The sequence below is a fragment of the Biomphalaria glabrata genome, chromosome 18, assembly GCF_947242115.1.
Source record: "Biomphalaria glabrata chromosome 18, xgBioGlab47.1, whole genome shotgun sequence".
Taxonomy (NCBI): Eukaryota; Metazoa; Mollusca; class Gastropoda; family Planorbidae; genus Biomphalaria; species Biomphalaria glabrata.
Genome location: NC_074728.1, coordinates 3,803,036 through 3,822,368, shown reverse-complemented (window position 1 = coordinate 3,822,368; position 19,333 = coordinate 3,803,036). Strand labels below are relative to the sequence as shown.

At 37.4% G+C, this 19,333-nt stretch overlaps 1 protein-coding gene across 1 annotated transcript; it reads left to right on the top strand.

The window, feature by feature from the left end:
* The first annotated feature begins 4,341 nt into the window (after positions 1-4,341).
* On the top strand, positions 4,342-15,111 carry LOC106058619 (glycoprotein-N-acetylgalactosamine 3-beta-galactosyltransferase 1-like). The gene is made up of 5 exons (XM_056017341.1): positions 4,342-4,448; positions 5,391-5,472; positions 9,644-9,785; positions 12,097-12,537; positions 14,861-15,111. Exons 1-5 carry the CDS (start codon positions 4,394-4,396, stop codon positions 15,014-15,016), a joined length of 876 nt encoding a protein of 291 aa, XP_055873316.1. The 5' UTR covers positions 4,342-4,393; the 3' UTR covers positions 15,017-15,111.
* The last annotated feature ends 4,222 nt before the right edge of the window (positions 15,112-19,333 follow it).

Below are 19,333 nucleotides of genomic sequence, written 5' to 3'. Positions count from 1 at the left end.
AGAACCGTTGCCTTAAAGAAACTATTGAGAAATACAGTTTACGTTCGCATGAAATAATGTCGAAGGAAACAATACGCCAGGAAACAATCACAGCTGGAAACAATCACAGCTGAAAACAATCACAGCTGGAAACAATCACAGCTGAAAACAATCACAGCTGAAAACAATCACAGCTGAAAACAATCACAGCTGAAAACAAACAAAAATATAAACAATCTTTAAAACTAAGCTTATTTAAGTGGAAGAACTCCTCGCGTAAAAATAGTACTATCAATAATATACAAATTATTTTCATTAATAAATATCAAACAAAATAATTAATTACCAATTATTGGCAAATTGTGTATTTTTTGTTTTGATTCATTTTTTTGTTATGTAAAATAATATTTTTTTTAAAGTATCGACTTGATCGGAGAATGCGTGAGAGAGAAAATAGCGTGTTAACAAGCTTATTTGACTGGACTAAAACACAACACATTTAACCATATCTTTTATTCAAATTTGCCTTCTCAGACTTCTTTATTAGTACTTGTCTTAGAGGGGGGCCGCTAGCGGATTTAAAAAGAAAAAAATACGAAAAGGGGATGGTAGGCCAAAAAAAGTTGAAGACCACTGGTCTACATTCTATGGATGTGTTCTTTTGGTTGAGTGTATCGTTTAAATAAGTTCTAACCATGATTCGTTCACTTTTAATAAATCGGATGTCTTAGTCCTGTGTTTTCTCCCTTTCTGTTATCACATCGGGTATCGATTATCCAGTTTAAAGGTAGGTTTTTTTTATTTATATTTGTTTTTCATATCGATACTATTTTAGACATACTAAAACAGTGAAGGACCAAATATACTAGTCGGTATTCGATTCCAGAAAAACGTCAAGCTAACAGTAAGGCTGGAATACTGCCATATTGTGTGGATACTCAAATGTTGGGTAGCTTGTATTTCTTGTTAACAAGCTTGCATTATGTTTAGATTTGGTGGTTTTTGTTTTTTTTTCATGGGGAAATATTTTATTATCATTTGAATGGTTTTCTTTTGCTAAGTTCAGTTTTGTCTGTGTGTAGATGTCTGCGTCCTTAGGTTCTGGAGTAGCAAGCTGCTTTTCTGGTCTGGTGTGAATGTACACTTTGGTTTCTTATAGTTCTAATGTTTTTTGTTTGGTGTATGCACAAATTGTAAGACAAATTTCCATAGGGACAATAAAGATTATTATTATTATTATTGCACGATGGTAAAATGAAGCTAGATATATAGAGCTCTTCGTTGCACATACGTGAGTAATAGCATTTTATTGCTAGACTAAAGTGTTAGGAATTGTATGACAAAGCTTATATCAACTCACTCTGTCAGTCTGTCTGTCTGGGAAAAAGTTTGAACATGTTTTTGTTTTTCTCAAATTTCCCAGTCTCGGATCAATTTAAAACTTTGCACAATTATTAATTAAAGCTGACATGACAGGAATCAATTAAAAAAAACAATAATTAGTTAATTAATTGTTGGTAATTAATTATTTCGTTTAATATCGAAATAAAGGGAATAAATACTACTTAATGAGAGATGTGGATGTATATAAGGATTTAATCCCCTTATTACATTTTGACACGTTTTTTCTCCTACTACCCATTCTCGGATCAACCTGAAATTTTGCACAATTAGTTATTTAACCTATCAAGACATCGATCAATCTTAATTTAACCAGTTAGTTAATCATTTTGTACAAATTAATTAATATTGTTTTTATATAGAATAAAGGGAGTTAAGCCCTGTAATTTTCGGTATATGGCAGTAATTAACGGGCTCTTTCTCTTACATAAGCTTTGCTTTTAAAAAGTATTACGCTTTCTAGTCCTTGTTGTTATTTTTTTAAATAGTGAGTTAGGGATTTGAAAAATTATGTATTGTGGATTTATACAAATAGAGTCTCATGACTTTTTGTATAAAGTGTATAATTTGTTATAAATAGTAGGTTATAGATAATAAATTTTTATGGCGTTTCATAAATAACACTCCTATAATCACATCAAACATAAGATGCTATGCTGACGGGTAGCGAGGGTGTAGCCATTACAGTATGACAGTTATCCTCTTGAGCTTTGCGGGATCAAGAGCATCCTAAAGTCCAGACCTTTTAAATCCCTGGTTAATCCCATAAAATCCCTTAAATTTCTTAACCTACGTGGTCCACGGAAGGCACATTTATGCTTAATATAATCTAAAGATTTGCTAACAAATTTAAGTTTTTTTTTGGACGGACCTGAGTCTACCCAACTCAAAATGGGTATCTGAATTACGTTGGTCTTTGTGCTGGCCACATGACACCCTCGTTAACCGTCGGCAATAGAAATAGATGATCTTTACATCATCTGGCTACATATATTGCACGGTCTGAAAGTTGTACTCCAGTATCTGTCGCTAAGGAATTCATCTTCAGTATAATAAGCTGAAGTGTAATAATTTGTAGTGTATTGGTCTAACATGCATTTCAATTAATCGAATACTTATTTCTTATTACAAAGCTTAAATCACAGCTCATTCTGTCTGTCTGTCTGTCTGGTAAAAAGCATCTACACGTTATTTCTCCCACACCCATTCTCTGATCAAGTTTAAACTTCGCACAATTATTCATTGGCATAGACAAGACATGAATCAATAAGACAAAGTAACCAGTTAAACAATTAATTACTGGTTTTAAATTATTTTGTTTAATAGCAACAAGGGAAACTAACACTTCACTAATCACATAAACGGATAAATTTGTTGGGGTAAGTCCCCTTAAAAATTGATAACGCTATTTCTCCTTTCTCCGATCAAGTTGATACTTTAAACAATTGTTTATTGTACCTTGCAAAACATGAATCAATGAACATAAAATACTTAATTAGTCAACTCATTATATCTAATTAATTATTTCGTTTGATATCGAGTAAGGAAAATAACTTGGACATTATTCGTTTTCAGGCCGGAGTTCTTCCCCTTTAGGTATGCTCTGATATTATTTTTAGAGAATTTACTTTTTTTATTTTGATTGTTTTAATCTTCTAATTGTTTCAGGGACACTATTTTAGAGTTTGACTTGCTAAGAAATAGATAACATGTCCCAAAAGTTTATGTTTTTCGCTGGATTAAGTCTTGGATTGAGCGTGTCAGTAATCTACCAAATATACTACGGTATACAAGGGCTTAGCGGTCTCCAGGTTACAGCACTACTGCCCAGTGTGGTACGTAATGCAGTTAAGTAGTTTGATAGGTATTCAATAGTATTATTTTAACCACCGGCTTGGCCCGTTATTATATTGGGATATATATCACAAGGAAGACGCTGTCTTATCAGAGAATATATCTCAGAAAGCAAAATGGTAATTTAAAATTGTTCTTTTTTTTAAAAAATTTTACATCTCAAAATTTCTTATTACATACTTTAGGACAAGCTCACACAAGTGCCCCTTCTTTTCTACTGTCATTAGAGCATGGAACGGGTGGCCTAGATCAGCTAGAAAAAAGTAAAATACAATCACTTATAATAATTTAAATCTCTAATTTATAGGCCTAGTCATGACTAGTTTAAAGCACGGACGCTATTATCCCCCCTGTAAAAGATCGTCTGTAATCTATGAGATAAAAATTAACTTTTGAATAAACTTATATCGAGTCATTAGATTGTTTACTATATTAAGTACTCCTATTTAAAATTGCATATGGAAGACGTGGCCAATACATGGTAAATTAAGTCCTACTTTCAATGCACAAAAGTTATTACAATGAAATTCGAACCCGTGACTTCCGGTTCGGCAACCTAGTGCCTATCCATTCACTCTTTGCCCATTTTTTGTTGACATTCTCTTAAATAATAGAGAATCGATACAAATGGAGTGAAGTTTTCAGAGAATCAACAGCATTAACACAATGACCTTCCCTTATTTAAATCCCTCCTAAGTGGATTCGCACCAACCAAGAAATATAACAGATTTACGAAGACCCCTCCATAGTGACGGAAATAAAATGGAACAGATTACAGTTGGGCAGGTCACCTCGAAAGAATGCCAGAGAACAGAGGAGCAAAGATTATTTACCGGCAAAAAAACAAAAGGCAGGCGCCCCAAGGGCTGACCACGAGTTCGGTGGCTTGTTGGCGTAGAAGCGGATTTAAAACATATAAACGTTAGCGCATGGAGACGTCAAGCCCAGGATTGATCAGAATGGAGGGATGTGTTAAAGCAGGCCAGGGTCCTCCATGGGCTGTAGCGCCACTGGAATAAGTGGATGGATGAATTATATAGCTACTTTTAGGTAAACTTTAAAAATTAATGCTTTACATAAGCTCATTTGTTATACTTTGCAGGTGAAGTTTAGTTTTCTAGAAAATACGTCGTCCCCACTTGCAGGAACAGAAATAGTCATGCAGGCAAACCGAGTTATAAAAACAACCACACCCTCAATGCTTTTATTACAAGGTATTAGAAAAGTATTCCACTCTTTTATGTTTCTAAGTTAAGTCGATGTAGACCAGTGATTCCCAAAGTTGTCTAGTAGGACTCCTAAGGGTCAAAGACAACTTTTTGTTTTGTGTATTCCACTCTTTTATTTTTCTAAGTTAAGTCGATGTAGACCAGTGATTCCCAAAGTGGTCTAGTAGGACTCCTAAGGGTCAAAGACAACTTTTTGTTTTTGTTTTACTCCAATTTATAGCCAAATTTAAATGTCTTTCTTTTATTTGTAAGTAAGCAAAGGAATAAAGGGTCCGTGAGATATTTCTTTTACCCTGTTTCGGGTGTTCCTTCAGAAATGAAGTTTATTACATCCTAATTCAAACCTCCCGCAGGAGGCCGGGGGATGGCAGCGGAGCGGGCAGAGTTCGAACCCGCGACCATCGAGACTAGAGCTCATACCACACGATCATGCAGCCACCCAGAATTAAACGTGGGTCCACCATATTTGATTTCATTTATGAAGATCGTGAATTAACTTCGCGTCATTATTAATTATCAAGAGGCCCGAACAAGACTATGGCCCCTAAACCAGCGGTTCTCAACCTTATAAGCTCGGCGACCCCTTTTTACAATTGCCCACTCTGACGTGACCCCCCCCCTTGCACACACACACACACACACACACACACAGGAATAGAAGAATAGACAAAACAATCCAGTTTTTCGATGGTCTTAGGCGACCCCTGGCAAATCGTCAATCGACCCCCAAGGGGGTCTCGACCCATAGGTTGAGAACCCCTGCCCTGAACCCTCCTATACAACAAAAACCATACGTAGAACTGCCTGATCTGGAAACTATTGCGCTGTTTATCTCAGATATAGGATTGTACTTTCTATAATTTATTCTGTTGTTTGCATTTTTATGTTTGTATGCATTCAATTGTTTGTTGTTTGTATTCGACATAGGAGATGATACAATCGCTCAAAGTCTGTATACTAAAGTCAAAGTGGCTTGTTGGATCCTTACTTCCCCTTCTAATCTTGACAGGTGAGACGCTTTGTTGTACTTAATAATAACAATACCATGTTACATTCAAAGCTTTATTTCACTGAATGACAAACAACTACACACATAGTAGAGTTCACAACACGGACTACGAAATACGGTCAGTACACAGGTTAACAAATGTAACAAACACAAAGGGGTGACAATCCAAATAAGCAAATTCACGACACGCTTATTGGTAATCAGACTCTGTATACTACTCATAATAGTCCGAGGTTCGAATCCTGCTCACTGTATACCGCTGTCGTTGAGGCTATAATTTATATCTTCTTTATCTTTTTTATAATTATTTATATGATTATTATATAATTACATATTTATAAAGTAAGAAAAAATCGTGTATGGGAAGAGCGGTGGCTGAGCGGTAAAGTGCTTGCGGGTCCTGGGTTCAAATCCTGGTAAGCGTGGTCGAGAGGCTAAGTGTGCTTGAACTTGGCTTGTCTCGGCTACCTAGAAGGGGGCTTGAGGTTCGACACCTGACTCGGGCAGAGTTGCGTTTACTGAGCGCCTAAAGGCAGCACGGAAAACCAACTCCTAGATCCCCCCTCCCCCCCCCCCCCACCGGTCAACAAATGAGATTGGACCAAAGCGCTCCGAGCATGCTATAAGCATGAAAGTAGCGCTATATAAAAGCTATAATAATATAATAATAATAAAGACTGCGATTTTTTTTTTATTTCGAGATCTTTGGCGCCTCTGAGTCCACCCAGCTCTAATGGGTACCTGACATGAGTTGAGGGAAAAGTAAAGGCGGTTGGTCTTTGTGCTGGCCACAAGACACCCTCGTTAACCGTGGGCCACAGAAACAGATGACTATTACATCATCTGTCCTATAGATCATTGCAAGGTCTGAAAGAGAAACTTTACTTCTTTTGTTTGTATATAATCTTGTTTAGTTTGGAAGCGATAGTAGAAGACTACTCTATTCAATTTATACAACTTCTCAATATTAAATTTCCATTACTTTCTATGTCCAAATGAACTTTAGCGATGATGAGCCATATATGTAAATGTGTTTGTTGTTGTTATTATTGGTATGGCCATAGACATAAATAAATATAGACTGGAAAAAGGAATTAACTTTATATAACTTGAAAACATGTATATCTATTGTATTCGGATTTCCGAATTATGAAAAGTTGCATGATCTTCATTCTTAGAGATTAAACAAAGCTACAGTGCCTCCTTATTTACAATATATATAGGTGTGTATCAAAGTTAAAAAAGCACTTTTATACTGCTCATAAATGCTGTATAATAAAGTACACAAAATTGCAAGTCACAAATTTTCGTTTCATAAAACTCTTTAATTGGCCAGTCTATATTTATTGATGTCTATGGGTAGGGCACGATTAGGAATTAATTATTTGTTTCGGAAATATGGGAAGTTTTGACTGAGTGACAATGACGTGACCATAGACTTATATATACTATATCTAGACTGGACATGGAGACTTTTTAACACTACAAAAAATGTGAAAAATTTTGTAGAAAGTTGCATCAAGGCGTTGTTTTGTAAAGTAGTTAAAAGAAGTAAAGCTGTTGTTGTTTTTTTTTGCAACCCTAACCTATGTAACATAGAATTTAATTTTTAGATCTAGATCTAGTAATTGAACATCAAAAATAAGAGTACTCTCGTCTCATAATTATTATTTTGCAATTTTTAGATACATAATCTAGAAAGATCTAGGTAATCAATCTATTTAAATGTACATAAGATGATTTAAATAGACAATCATAATTTCCAACTAGGATTTTTAAAACATTATTTTAATGGAAACAAACAGGAAATGTCTTTGTTTCATATATTTGCATGAATATCCGAGAAATGATTTTGCATTATTTCTAAGCTTTGAAAACTAAAGATCATTACTTTTCTAAGACACAATAGGATTGGTGAGACTCCCCCTAGAGCCTGAAAAAAGAGTTTACGTACATAAAAACTTATAAATATATAGATACGCCTGTGAATCGATCAGTCATTTTATTTCCGGTTTCCAGTCTAGATATAATATATAAGTCTATGGACGTGATTTTAAAGATGATAAGGGTTTGTTTTTTTAGACAGAACGGAATAGAATTCGATACCAACAAGACGCTTGCATAACAACGTAGAAATAAGAAGCATTTTATAAGCGGCTAGAAGTAGGTCACATTCGGCGGTTCCCTTCTTTGTTATTAAACGTGTTTGATATTCAACATTATCTTCGACTAGCTTCTATTGCTTGTTCGGCCTTTCGACGGTGTTATCGGTATCTGCATTACGCTCAGTGTTACCTGCAAGAGACACCGCAGAAGCGCCTTACAAATATCAATTGTAATCTTCCTTCACCTTTACCTATCACTTATTCAATTGGACCGTTGGGGTAATACACATGATTATTCGACCATCTTTCTCCATTCCTCTCCGTCTTTTGCCTTGGATTAGAATATCTTTCATTGGCAGGCCCGTCCATTCTTTTTATGTATTTGTTACACTTTTATGTTTGACATTATTGTAACGTCTAATATATTGTAAAACATAACACTGTGTTATTATTATTATTATTATCTTTCTACAATCTAGAAGATAAGCGTGAATGTGTTTTGGTCAGCTGGCCCTATTGTAACATAGCTCCTATTGATTAGAATAACCCGTCACTTTTTACAAAGCTTATTAACTCACTCTGTCTGTCTCGTAAAAAATTTGAACACGTCATTTCTCCCACACTCATTCTCGGATCAAACTGAAATTTCGCACACTTATTTCTTTTACCTGACAACGCTAGAATCAATATAAAGAATTAACACAGGCGTATCTATATAATTGTAAAGCTGCAACGTATACAGAACAACGCCGCTCGAATAGTCCTTAAAAAAACTAGACAAGATTCTGCTACTACGCTCTTGCGCACGCTCCATTGGCTTCCCGTGAAAGCGAGAATCGATTACAAGGTCGCCACACTTTGTCATCAGGGTATATATAACAATGAGATGCCCTTGTACCTTAGCGAACTGATTAGTCCATATGTCCCCCAGAGAGCCCTGCGCTCACTGGACTCAACGCTTTTAGTAGTGCCACGTTTCTCCCTCAAAAGCTACGGTCTGCGTGCTTTTTCAGTTCACGGACCAAAGGTTTGGAACTCACTCCCCATTGATCTCAGACAGACAACATGCTACACCACTTTTAAGAAGAACATTAAGACCTACTTGTTTAAAACTTTTTTAGATTAACTGTTATTCTAGCTCTCGCGTTTTTGTTTGTAATGTTGTTACAGCGCCTTGAGCCTACATTTTGTTTGTTAACAGCGCTTTATAAATAAAATTATTATTATTATTATTATTATTATTATTATCTATATGTTATGAAGTGTGTGTGTGTGTGTGTTTATGGTGAAGGTCAGAAGAAGCAAACGTTTGGTTGGTAAGTGTGAATGATGCAAGATCAGCGGCACTGTCGTAAGCTGTGTTTAGTACGCCAGACGATCCAGGATGCCAGAGTGTAAAGGCATGTTTTTATTGCAAGTTAGATTTGTTTAAATTATAAGCTTATTTCAAAGCATCATCTCAAGTTGTCTATGTTGTCATCAAATGTATATCTAGTTTTGTTCACAAAGAGATAATTCAAGCTATGTTTTATAAGTTAAAATAGAATACGACAGCATCGGATTAGTTGTCTACCAGTAGTAGGCAGTACGGAAAACCAACTCCTAGATACCCCCCCCCTCCCACTGGTCCACAAATGAGATTGGACCAAAAGCGCTCTCAGCATGCTATAAGAATGAAAGTAGCGCTATATAAAAGCTATAATAATAATAATAGAACAAAAATGAGCTGAATATCTAAAAGTTATTAATGAGTTTAATGAAAATTGCAACTGAAGGTTATGTCTGATCTAAAATGCTGAAACTAAAGAATTATATACTTGAGATCCTTACCTCTCAAAAAAAAGTAAAATTAAATATTTCTTTATGTTTATATTTTATATATTTCTTTTATTTATTGTTTTATCCGTCACATACACTTTTACATCTTATTTTATAATAGGCTCAGGAAACAAAAAACACGGATTTATTATTTCTGGTCTCTGAATGTAAAGAATACATGTTGCATGTCTCCAAGCACCCAGATTTAAAAAAAAATATTTCATCGGACTTCTTCTTATCTGTTTCAGGAAAGCTATATATGTCAAGAACACCTGGAGCCGGAAGTGTACTTTGGTTCTCTTCATGAGCTCTGTCAGGAACGACAGTTTCCCTACAGTGGGTCTCAATACAACAGAAGGTCGAGGGCACCTGACAGCCAAGACTATGAAAGTAAAACCTTAAGAAACCTTGAAAAGAAAATAGAATTCAAGAATTTACACAAAGCATAATGAGGATTTGGATTTAATGTGTATCTCATTAACCATATCAGCATTAATTAAAAAAATATACAATAGACACATAAATATAGTAAACTCTGCTGTATCCAAATTTAAACAGAGACGCTTGGGGCGCGAGGCATTCGTCAGCTACAAATAAAGGAACGGGGCAAACAAAGTCCGTACAATTATTGACTGTCAAAATAATAAAAAAAAACAACAACCAAGCAAAATTTAAAAAAAATACTTTAAAAAAAACAAGCTTTTAATAAGGGAAAAAAGGTTAATTACTATAAAGTATCTCAGTTGTGCAAGATTTATCTCCAATTTTCTATAAAACAAAAACTACTAATTAACTGAATTTTAATTGATTTATGTATTGCTTTTGACAATGAAGAGTCGTACAAAGTTTCAGCTTGATCCGAGAATGGAATTTGGGAAAGATGACGTGTGCAGAGTTTATTTGGGCCATGTAAAAACTAACACCAGTCAACGTGAAAATAAAGGGGATTCGGATTTTAGAATAGCTTTTGTATTAGTGCGTCTTTTGTGATTGTTGATATTTGGTCGTTGGATCGCTCCAAACCGCTTGTACAATAAACCGATGTGTGCGAGTTACATTTTTTTAATGAAACAAACAAGAAATAAATTTGAAAATACCTCTTCTAAAACAAACTTTATCTTTTATATATTAAAATACAAAGCTTCAATTTAACATATCATACCGCCGTCGAACACAATTGAAATGATAATTTTAACAAGACGTAACTCACTACAGATAGAAGTCCTTACTTTCTGACTTCTCTTGATAATCTCACTTAAAGCTTCACATCCGCTCTTTTAATTCACTTGAAATACGCAAGACCACCTTATGATTTCATCAGAAGCTTTTCAGCCTACACAACCAAAACAACCGCCCTTCCTTCCTCATGGTGCCATCAGCGACACACACGAACACTCTATAACAGCGTTGTAGCATGCTCTGGTCTAGTCTCCTTTATGAACATGTGGAGAAATGTATCTAAGAGAAGGCTTGCATGCTGCCTGTGTGTGTTTAATAAACCGAGACTATTTGTTATAGAAGGCCTTCACACAGACGTGCGATGTCGAAGCCTGTGGGCAGTAGAGACCAGTCGCTCGCACAGACTGGTGACTTGGCATCCGGAGGAATTCCAGATACCCGTCGCCTCAGCGTGGCCCTCCGGTGGAAACGTCTAGTAGGTGGAAACTAGATAGGCTAAGAACGAGTAGCGAACGAACCAGGCCCGGCCGGGCTTCCTTGGGTGAGCTTTTGTTTTTTTTCTCTCACTCGAGGTTGGGATGGAAAAAACGCCTGGAACCCAGTCCAAAAAGTCCGCCACGCCGTTCCACATGGGGGCCGTCATCAGTGAACCCGTTGCTGGAGTGGCGATCCCTGCACGGAACAGTGGCGGTTACAGTATAGGAATATGAGACAAGCTCCCCTCTGTCAGCTCTGTTCTCAGCCACTTGTAGCGAGTGGGCCAGGACCGGGGACGGAGCGCTGCGTACACGGCACGGCCCGGTTTTGCCCAGTCAATCGATATGGCCGCCTACTGTTGGGTGCCCTCAGACAGGACAGGGGTGAAGAGCCCCATGTCCAGGCCTGGTGGTTGGATAAAAGCCTTTCTAACCATCAACGGGATAATGGCGCCTACGGCGCCGACGCCCTACTGGACTTCATTGAAGGTGACTTGACATCGAGCTATTGGGCTTCTTTGCCCTTAGGTTGCGACGTCGCATGTCAGTGTTCAGGGCTTCTATGACGATTGGTCTTGACTAAACTGGACTCTGACAGGGTTTTTAACAAACCTTCAGAAAATTATGCTATATGTTGATTACCGAGTGACGCCCCACTCAACATTGTTCCTATAATTGTATGTTTCTCTTCGCATTTGTTAAACCTTGCAACAGTACATTTTCGTATACAGCCGCATTACTTAAAATATAATATCATATGATTATCATCATCTTTCCTTTGCGTTCTTCATGGAACAAAGTATCACAGTAAAACCACGCGACTCTCCAAGGTCTCTTGCTAGTTTTTTAATGCCTTCCCAGCTCTTTCCTGTCCTCTCGGCTTCATCTAGTACACTGTATTGCCACCTTCTTTTTGGTCTTCCTCTACGTCTTGTGCCCTTGTCGTCTAAGGCTTGCCTAGTTCTGTTGTTGGCATCTTTTCTAATATTAAATACTGATAATTAATATAAAACGATATAAATTGTTTCGCTTATTTATACTTTTAGGCTTTTCAATATTTGTACGACAATCATTTCAATGACGCTGATTGGTTCATGAAAGCAGACGATGATACCTACGTCATCATGGAAAACTTACGCTACTTCCTGTCCGACGAGGATCCCAGCCAGCCTCTCTACTTCGGTCAGAAGCTCAAGCCTTACATTAAAATGGGGTACGCTTCAGGCGGTGCAGGCTACTTGCTCAGCAAAGAGTCCCTGAGGCGTTTTGGTTTAAGAGGGGATAACTACACAAGAACTTGCAAAGCGGACACAGGCCACGAGGACGTGGAAATGGCCAGATGCATGGAGAGCCTTGGCGTGAAATTGAAGCCCACATTTGACAACATGAACCGGCACCGTTTTCATTTCACTTCGCCAGAGGTTTATCTCAAGGCGACGTTTTCTGACCAGTGGAAAACAGTGTTCGACCCTGAACAGGGCAGAGGCGTAAGTCGCCATCAAACTCTTAGATCTAGATTTGTATTTAATTCTATAAATCCAGTGCATTAGTAGGTTATCCGGGTGTTATCCTATTACAGCGTTGTATGCTTTTTAATTAATTTTTTTTTTAATATTTATTTTTTGATGATGTAGACCAGCGTTTTTTAAACTGCAAGACGCATCTCTGAAGGGGGGGGGGGGGAGGATGCTAGTATTATTATCTCAAGCGTCCCTCGCATAATAATATTGGACAGTGGTGATTATTTATTAGATTAGTTAGACCTTCAAATTTTTATTTTATCAGGATGAATAGTGACCTCTGATTGTACTCAAACACTCTAATGACTGACGTGATAACGCATTGAGGAGCAACAGAATGGACCATTTTGATGTTGTGGAAAAAAATATATAGTGAAGGACTCTAAGACATATAAACGAAGGAAATATTTACAGTACTGTAGACCGTAACTTTAAACTTTTAAATGTGAATAGAAATAGATCAACGATAAAGCTTATTTACAACGCATATAGCGAAAGTAATGAACGAACAACAAGACACACACACTTCCAAATACGCTAAGGGAACTAACATGAGTCTGATAAGCGCTGGCTTCGGTCGTTTATAGTATGACCCTATACAGCAATAGTTAATACCATTGTGGAGCCATCACGAATTGCTCTCAGTCCGCGACTGTGTGTACAATGAAATGCATGCGAATAGTCATGGGATTTAGCCCCGATTCACTGCAGGACTTTCATCAATGCATGTGTAAATTGTAAGCGATGGTGCGCGGTGGTTGAATGGCAGAGCGCCAGGCTTCCGAACCTGGGGTCCTGGATTCGAATCTCGATGACGACTGGGATTTTAAAGTTCGGATTGTTTTGGGGGCGCCCCTGAGTCCACCCAACTCTAATGGCTACCTGACTTTAGTTTGGGAAAGTAATGGCGGTGGATTGTTGTGCTGGCCACATGACACCCTGCTCGTTAATCATTGGCTACAGAAACAGATGACCTTAACATCGTCTGCCCTATAGATCGCAAAGTCTGAAAGGGGAAAATGTTTACATCATTAACGAATAACACGTTTGTATCCATTATTATCAGCCAGGAAAATTAATCACTTGGCAGAGTTTAAGTCATTGATTAACACGCATGACTAGATTGACCTAAGGACACACGTAAGAGTAGGCCTAATCATCTTCTTTTTGTGAAGTAACGTCTGTATTTTCTAAGATAAGATTATCTCTTCCTTCCCATTGACAAAGGAAACACTTTCATAGATTTTTTTAAAAGAAAGATCTGAGATTTTGCCGTAATATTTATATTCTCTTTTAAATTCTTTACATTTTCATAAAAACAAAGATTTACTGCTGCAGGGGTAAACGACTGTATCGAAAATACGAAAAACATGCATATATGTAACCCTGCCGGACCAAGTAAAACAAAGGACGTTTGGGCCACGAGGCTTTCATTAGCCTCAAAACAAAGAAAAAATGACAAACAATTAACACAAAATAGTCTTTTCATCCCCACCTCTTGTGGTATTCAGGCGAGACCAAAACCTAAAAGACTTATTAGTACACACTAAATTCCACAACATTTCGAGTGAACCTGGCACTTGGCCATGTAAGCGACGTAATTGTCAGACCTGCAAACACATGCTCGCCACCCCCACCATCACCTGTCCTAAAATGACCATCAAGATCAGTGGCAAATTTAACTGTAATAGTAGAGGAGTCATATATGCTATAATATGCTCAAGGTGTCAGATGGTCTATATTGGAAACACAGGCAGGACCTTAAAAACACGACTCCAAGAACACCTTAGAGACATTCGTAATTTTGCAACTAAGCCCGTCTCTATCCATTTAATAACACAACACATACAACAATGCAATGACAAAAACACCCGTCTGCAGATCGAAAACAAACTTATTTACATGTCAGGCACCCTCCAACCTAACGGGATCAACAACCAGCACACTTTTATTTAATATGCGATGGGCATTAACACTAACCCCCTTTTTCCATTCATCTTTGCCTGACATCTCCGCCCCCTTCCGATTTCCCGCGCTTTTACACCAGCGTAGCTCATTTCTTTTCTGCCTCGATAGGGAACAACATCGAACAGATAAGTTAACTTAAGACTATTTTGTGCTAATTGTTTGTGTTTTTTTTTTGGTTGTTTTGTAGCTGATGAAGGCCTCGTGGCCCAAACGTCCTTTGTTTGATTTGGTCCGGCAGGGTTACATGTGTGCATTTTTTTCTTTACATTTTCATACAAAAATAAAAAATTTGAATTAATTGTTGTTGTTTTTTTTATTACAGGGCATTGAAAACATCAGCAACTACGCCATCACATTTCACTACGTCAGCGGCAGCAAGATGCACGACTTAGAATTTTATATCTATCACTTACGTCCTTACGGAATCTTAAATTTGCCTTTAAATTTAAATGTGAAAAATAGTTCAGAAATAAACTAACAATGACTCGATGACTTTAATCAGTTTATCTTGTTTGAAATCTGTTCTGTAACACAATAAATTTCTCAGCAAGGGGGTTCTTTAATTTTTTATTAGTTTTTCAGAATTAGCTTAAAAATTGAAGGTCATTACGTCCTAATTAAAACCTCCTGAACGGGCAGGGGTTCGAACTCTTGGACTTAGTGACCATAAGCCACCTGTCAGATTTAAGTAGATATATATATAGTTCGTCCATCGTGGTTCGATGATGACCACTTTGTCATCCAGGGGGCTGAGGGCTTTGCACTGGGTTCTATGCCTCCTCATGTGGCTGGTGAGACCTATGTGAGCCCGGAATGTTCGGCAGCACACTGGGCAGGTTATTCCAGCTGGAGCTAGTGTCATTGGTCTTGCTTTTCTTCTCTGGCGCTTTTCTTCTGCCAGCGCTGTCTCTTTTCCTCAGCAACCTGTGCACCAGTTTTCACAGCGCGATGCCATGATGCTCTGTCATGTGCCTCTGTCTACCAGGTGCCTGGGTCTATGCTGAACGCCTTCAGAGAAGCTTTGAGGGTGTCCCTGAAGCGTTTTTTTTTTGACCGCCTTGCTAGCGCTTTCCTTCCCTTAATTGGCTATACAGGAGTCGTTTAGGGATGCGGCGGTCTTCCATTCTGCAGACGTGTCCTGCCCATCGCAGTTGGGAATGCATCAGGATCGTGTCCATGCAACCTGTAAGAGTTCAGTAACTACACAGCGAAAAGGCGCGTCTCCATGTGGCTCGCGTCCAGGGGTAGAGCGGGGGTCGAGGGGAGTTCTTTCAGCATGTCTCCTCACAATACTGATGTCTAAATGTAGGTTTGGTCACCTTAGATTTTCATTGTTTTACTCCATTGTGTGTTTTAACCTTTTATTTTTACGCTGAGTTTTTTCAGCTTTATAGGTTTGAACATGTCTATACATCATCTGCCCTAGAGATCGCAAGGTCTGAAATGGTTACTTGACTTTTTATTGGTTTTTAACTACATGCTCTTTCTAAAATGTTCCATGTCAGTTGTCACAGATACCATTATAAATTTATTTGTATATTTCACTTTTAATAGCTTATGTGTAAATAGAAATATAAACCCTTGACTGAGCCTCAGGAATTACCCCACAAATCTAGATCCTTAACAGCGCCTCAGGTTTTACCCAAGACGTAATTATGATGTTACAAATCTATTGGTTGATTTGAAATTAACATTTTTTTAAAAGAGTTAGCGCCAGAGAATTGACGAGGGAAAAAGAAGGCCAGTCGATGAAAGAATCTCCTAGTAGATAGTCACGTTTCTAAGAGCTCTGATTAAAGCCTTTGTAATGTTATTTATACGTGTTGATCTGTAACTTGTACATAAGCTGTACTTACGTTTTATATTTAAATAAAGTTCCAGAGTTGTGTTTTTACAAAGAATCTTTTATTGTGATTCCTAGATCGTCATTTATTCAACTATTTTTAATTCAAATAAAATCCCCGGCACCACAACACACATCTTGACATCCATGTGGTTGTGACATCAGTAAACATTCCCAAGAAATCAACAGTAAATCAGCAATTATCAATGGGTGCATGAAAAACATAGTCCGTAGACTGGTCAGTCAACTACTTGTATCTGTTTAAACTTCACCTACTTTTTGTGTTATAGTTTATTTATTAAACAGAAAACGTATAATTGACATTACCTTTACCCATTAAACGAACTTTGTATTTACACGGTGTGGGCTACTTACTATAGATTTTATTTGGGTAAAAGACAAACTCGCATATTGTTGTTTTAAATTTCATCCTACTTATATGCATACTAAATAATTTTGTTGTCTTTAAAAAAAAGTAAACACTTTTTTTTGTGTAAATGTAGTAGTTAGTATGACAGAACTTAATTAACGTAGCGATAAAAATATTTTTAAAAAAATAATTTTTTAACAAAAAATCTAAAATCAGTTCCATAAATGTGCTAAAAATATGGCAAATAGTTATCTCTCCTACTAAAGAGCCTCCCGTGATTGTTACTATTAATAGTGAATAGTTGTAAAAGTGGTATAGCCGTTGCATCAGAACTTTGAATGATTAGTGAGAATATCGTTTTATACACTAAATTGCTTGACAATATATCTTGCAGTACTTATTTAAGTACCTAAAACGCTGCACAGACATCCTCAAAACAAGACACAAAACAAGACAATTGTATGTGAACTTTGTTAAGATACAGGGGCGTACCTTGGAATTTTTCATCGTATGGGGGCCCGGGGGGGGGCTTGATCTCTTTGAGGGCCCCTGCATTTTAATATATGATGTAAAAAAACAATCTTTTGGGAGCCCTCCTCAAGTGGGGGCCCGGAGGGGGATTTTTAATTCTCCCCCCCCTTCCTCCACACACCCTAGCTACGCCACTGTTAAAATAAAAGTATCTTGTTTTCCCTCTAGAAATATCTATAGTTATAGCTCACAGGTGACTTGTTCTACGAAATGTCGACTGTTAAAAAAAATGAAACATTTGGTTCTATTACAATTTAAGATCTGCGTACAGCTACGGTTAGGAATGTGTTTCTGAGTGACATATACCACTTGACTACATAAGAGGGTAGAGGGGGGGGGCACCATTTCATTCCCAATTTTTTTCTTCCAAATTCTACTTCAGATATGCGTTACAGCAGAGACCTAAGATAACGTTCCTCCCAGATAAAACAAATATTGAACTACTAAGAACATTGTACTCCAGCATTGCAAGCCCGCTAGATGAGCACACAAAAAAATAAATAGACAATAGAAATAGAAACAATACGAAAGACTATTTGTTCAGTTATATGAAGGAGTGAAGAAGTGACAAGACTTAGTCAACTTGGCGAAACCTTTTCTAAAACTAATAGTATGACGATATAATTTCAAGTGGACAACTTCCTGCATAGTGTGAATACGAACATCAGCAACAAAATCGTTAAAGTACTCTTAAAACTTGTGCTGTAATTAGTGTTATCTGACGTCTGACAAAAGGAGCCCATGCCCTCCCTTAGGGGGTCACGCCCTACGGCCGGCCGGCATTATCTTATAAAGGGAATATTTCCATCTTCTTCAATGCTGTTTACTGCAGTGGGATTTTAATCGAATTTGATACTTGATATCTTTTGTTGTAAATAGCATCACTCCCTTTACATAGAATGGTCCGATACGAGAGTTGTTAGAAGATTCAAAAACAGTGCCAGAACAGTGGCAAGTAACCTTGGTGGAGAGAGACCATTCACAGTATTAGTTCAGGCACCCGGATTGTAAAGTTGGTGGACTGCTGGCGCTGGAACAGCATAGTAAATGACTTCCTCAAACCCTATACCTTAAAGCAGGGTCTCTCAACCTGTGGATGGCGACCTCCTTAGGGGTCGATGGACGATTTGCTAGGGTCGCCTAAGACCATCGAAAATATGGATTGTTATTGTCTGTTCTTCCATTGCCGTGTGGGTGAGGGTCGCGGCAGAGTGGGGGATTGTAAAAAAGGGGTCGCCCAGCATAAAAGGTTGAGAACCGCTGCCTTAAAGAAACTATTGAGAAATACAGTTTGAAATCCAAGTGTGTTATGTTCGCGTGAAATAATGTCGAAGGAAACAATACCGCAGACAACAATCACAGCTGGAAACAATCACAGCTGGAAACAATCACAGCTGGAAACAATCACAGCTGAAAACAATCACAGCTGAAAACAATCACAGCTGGAAACAATCACAGCTGGAAACAATCACAGCTGGAAACAATCACAGCTGAAAACAATCACAGCTGGAAACAATCACAGCTGGAAACAATCACAGCTGGAAACAATCACAGCTGAAACCAAACAAAATTTTAAAAAATCTTTAAAAAAGAAAAAAAAAAACCAAGCTTATTTAAGTGGAAGAACTCCTAGCTTAAAAATATTACTATCAATAATATACAAATTATTTTCATTATTAGATATCAAACAAAATAATTCATTACCAATAATTGGCAAATTGTGTATATTTTCATTGATTAATTTTTTTTTTGTTATGTACAATAAAAGATTTTTTTTTTAAAGTATCATCTTGATCGGAGAATGTGTGAGAGAGAAATCTTATCTTATCTTATATAATACAGACGTTACTTCAAAAAAGAAGATGATTACGTCCTACTCGTCATGCATTTAGTCATGAATATTAACCAATGACTTAAATTCTGCCAAGTCACTGGTTTTCCTGGCTAGCTCAGGCAACCCATTCCACGCTCTAATAGCGTTAACAATTATTAAAGTGGACTAAACTCAACACATTTAGCCATATCTGTGAATACTTAAGGATTAGTTTTCT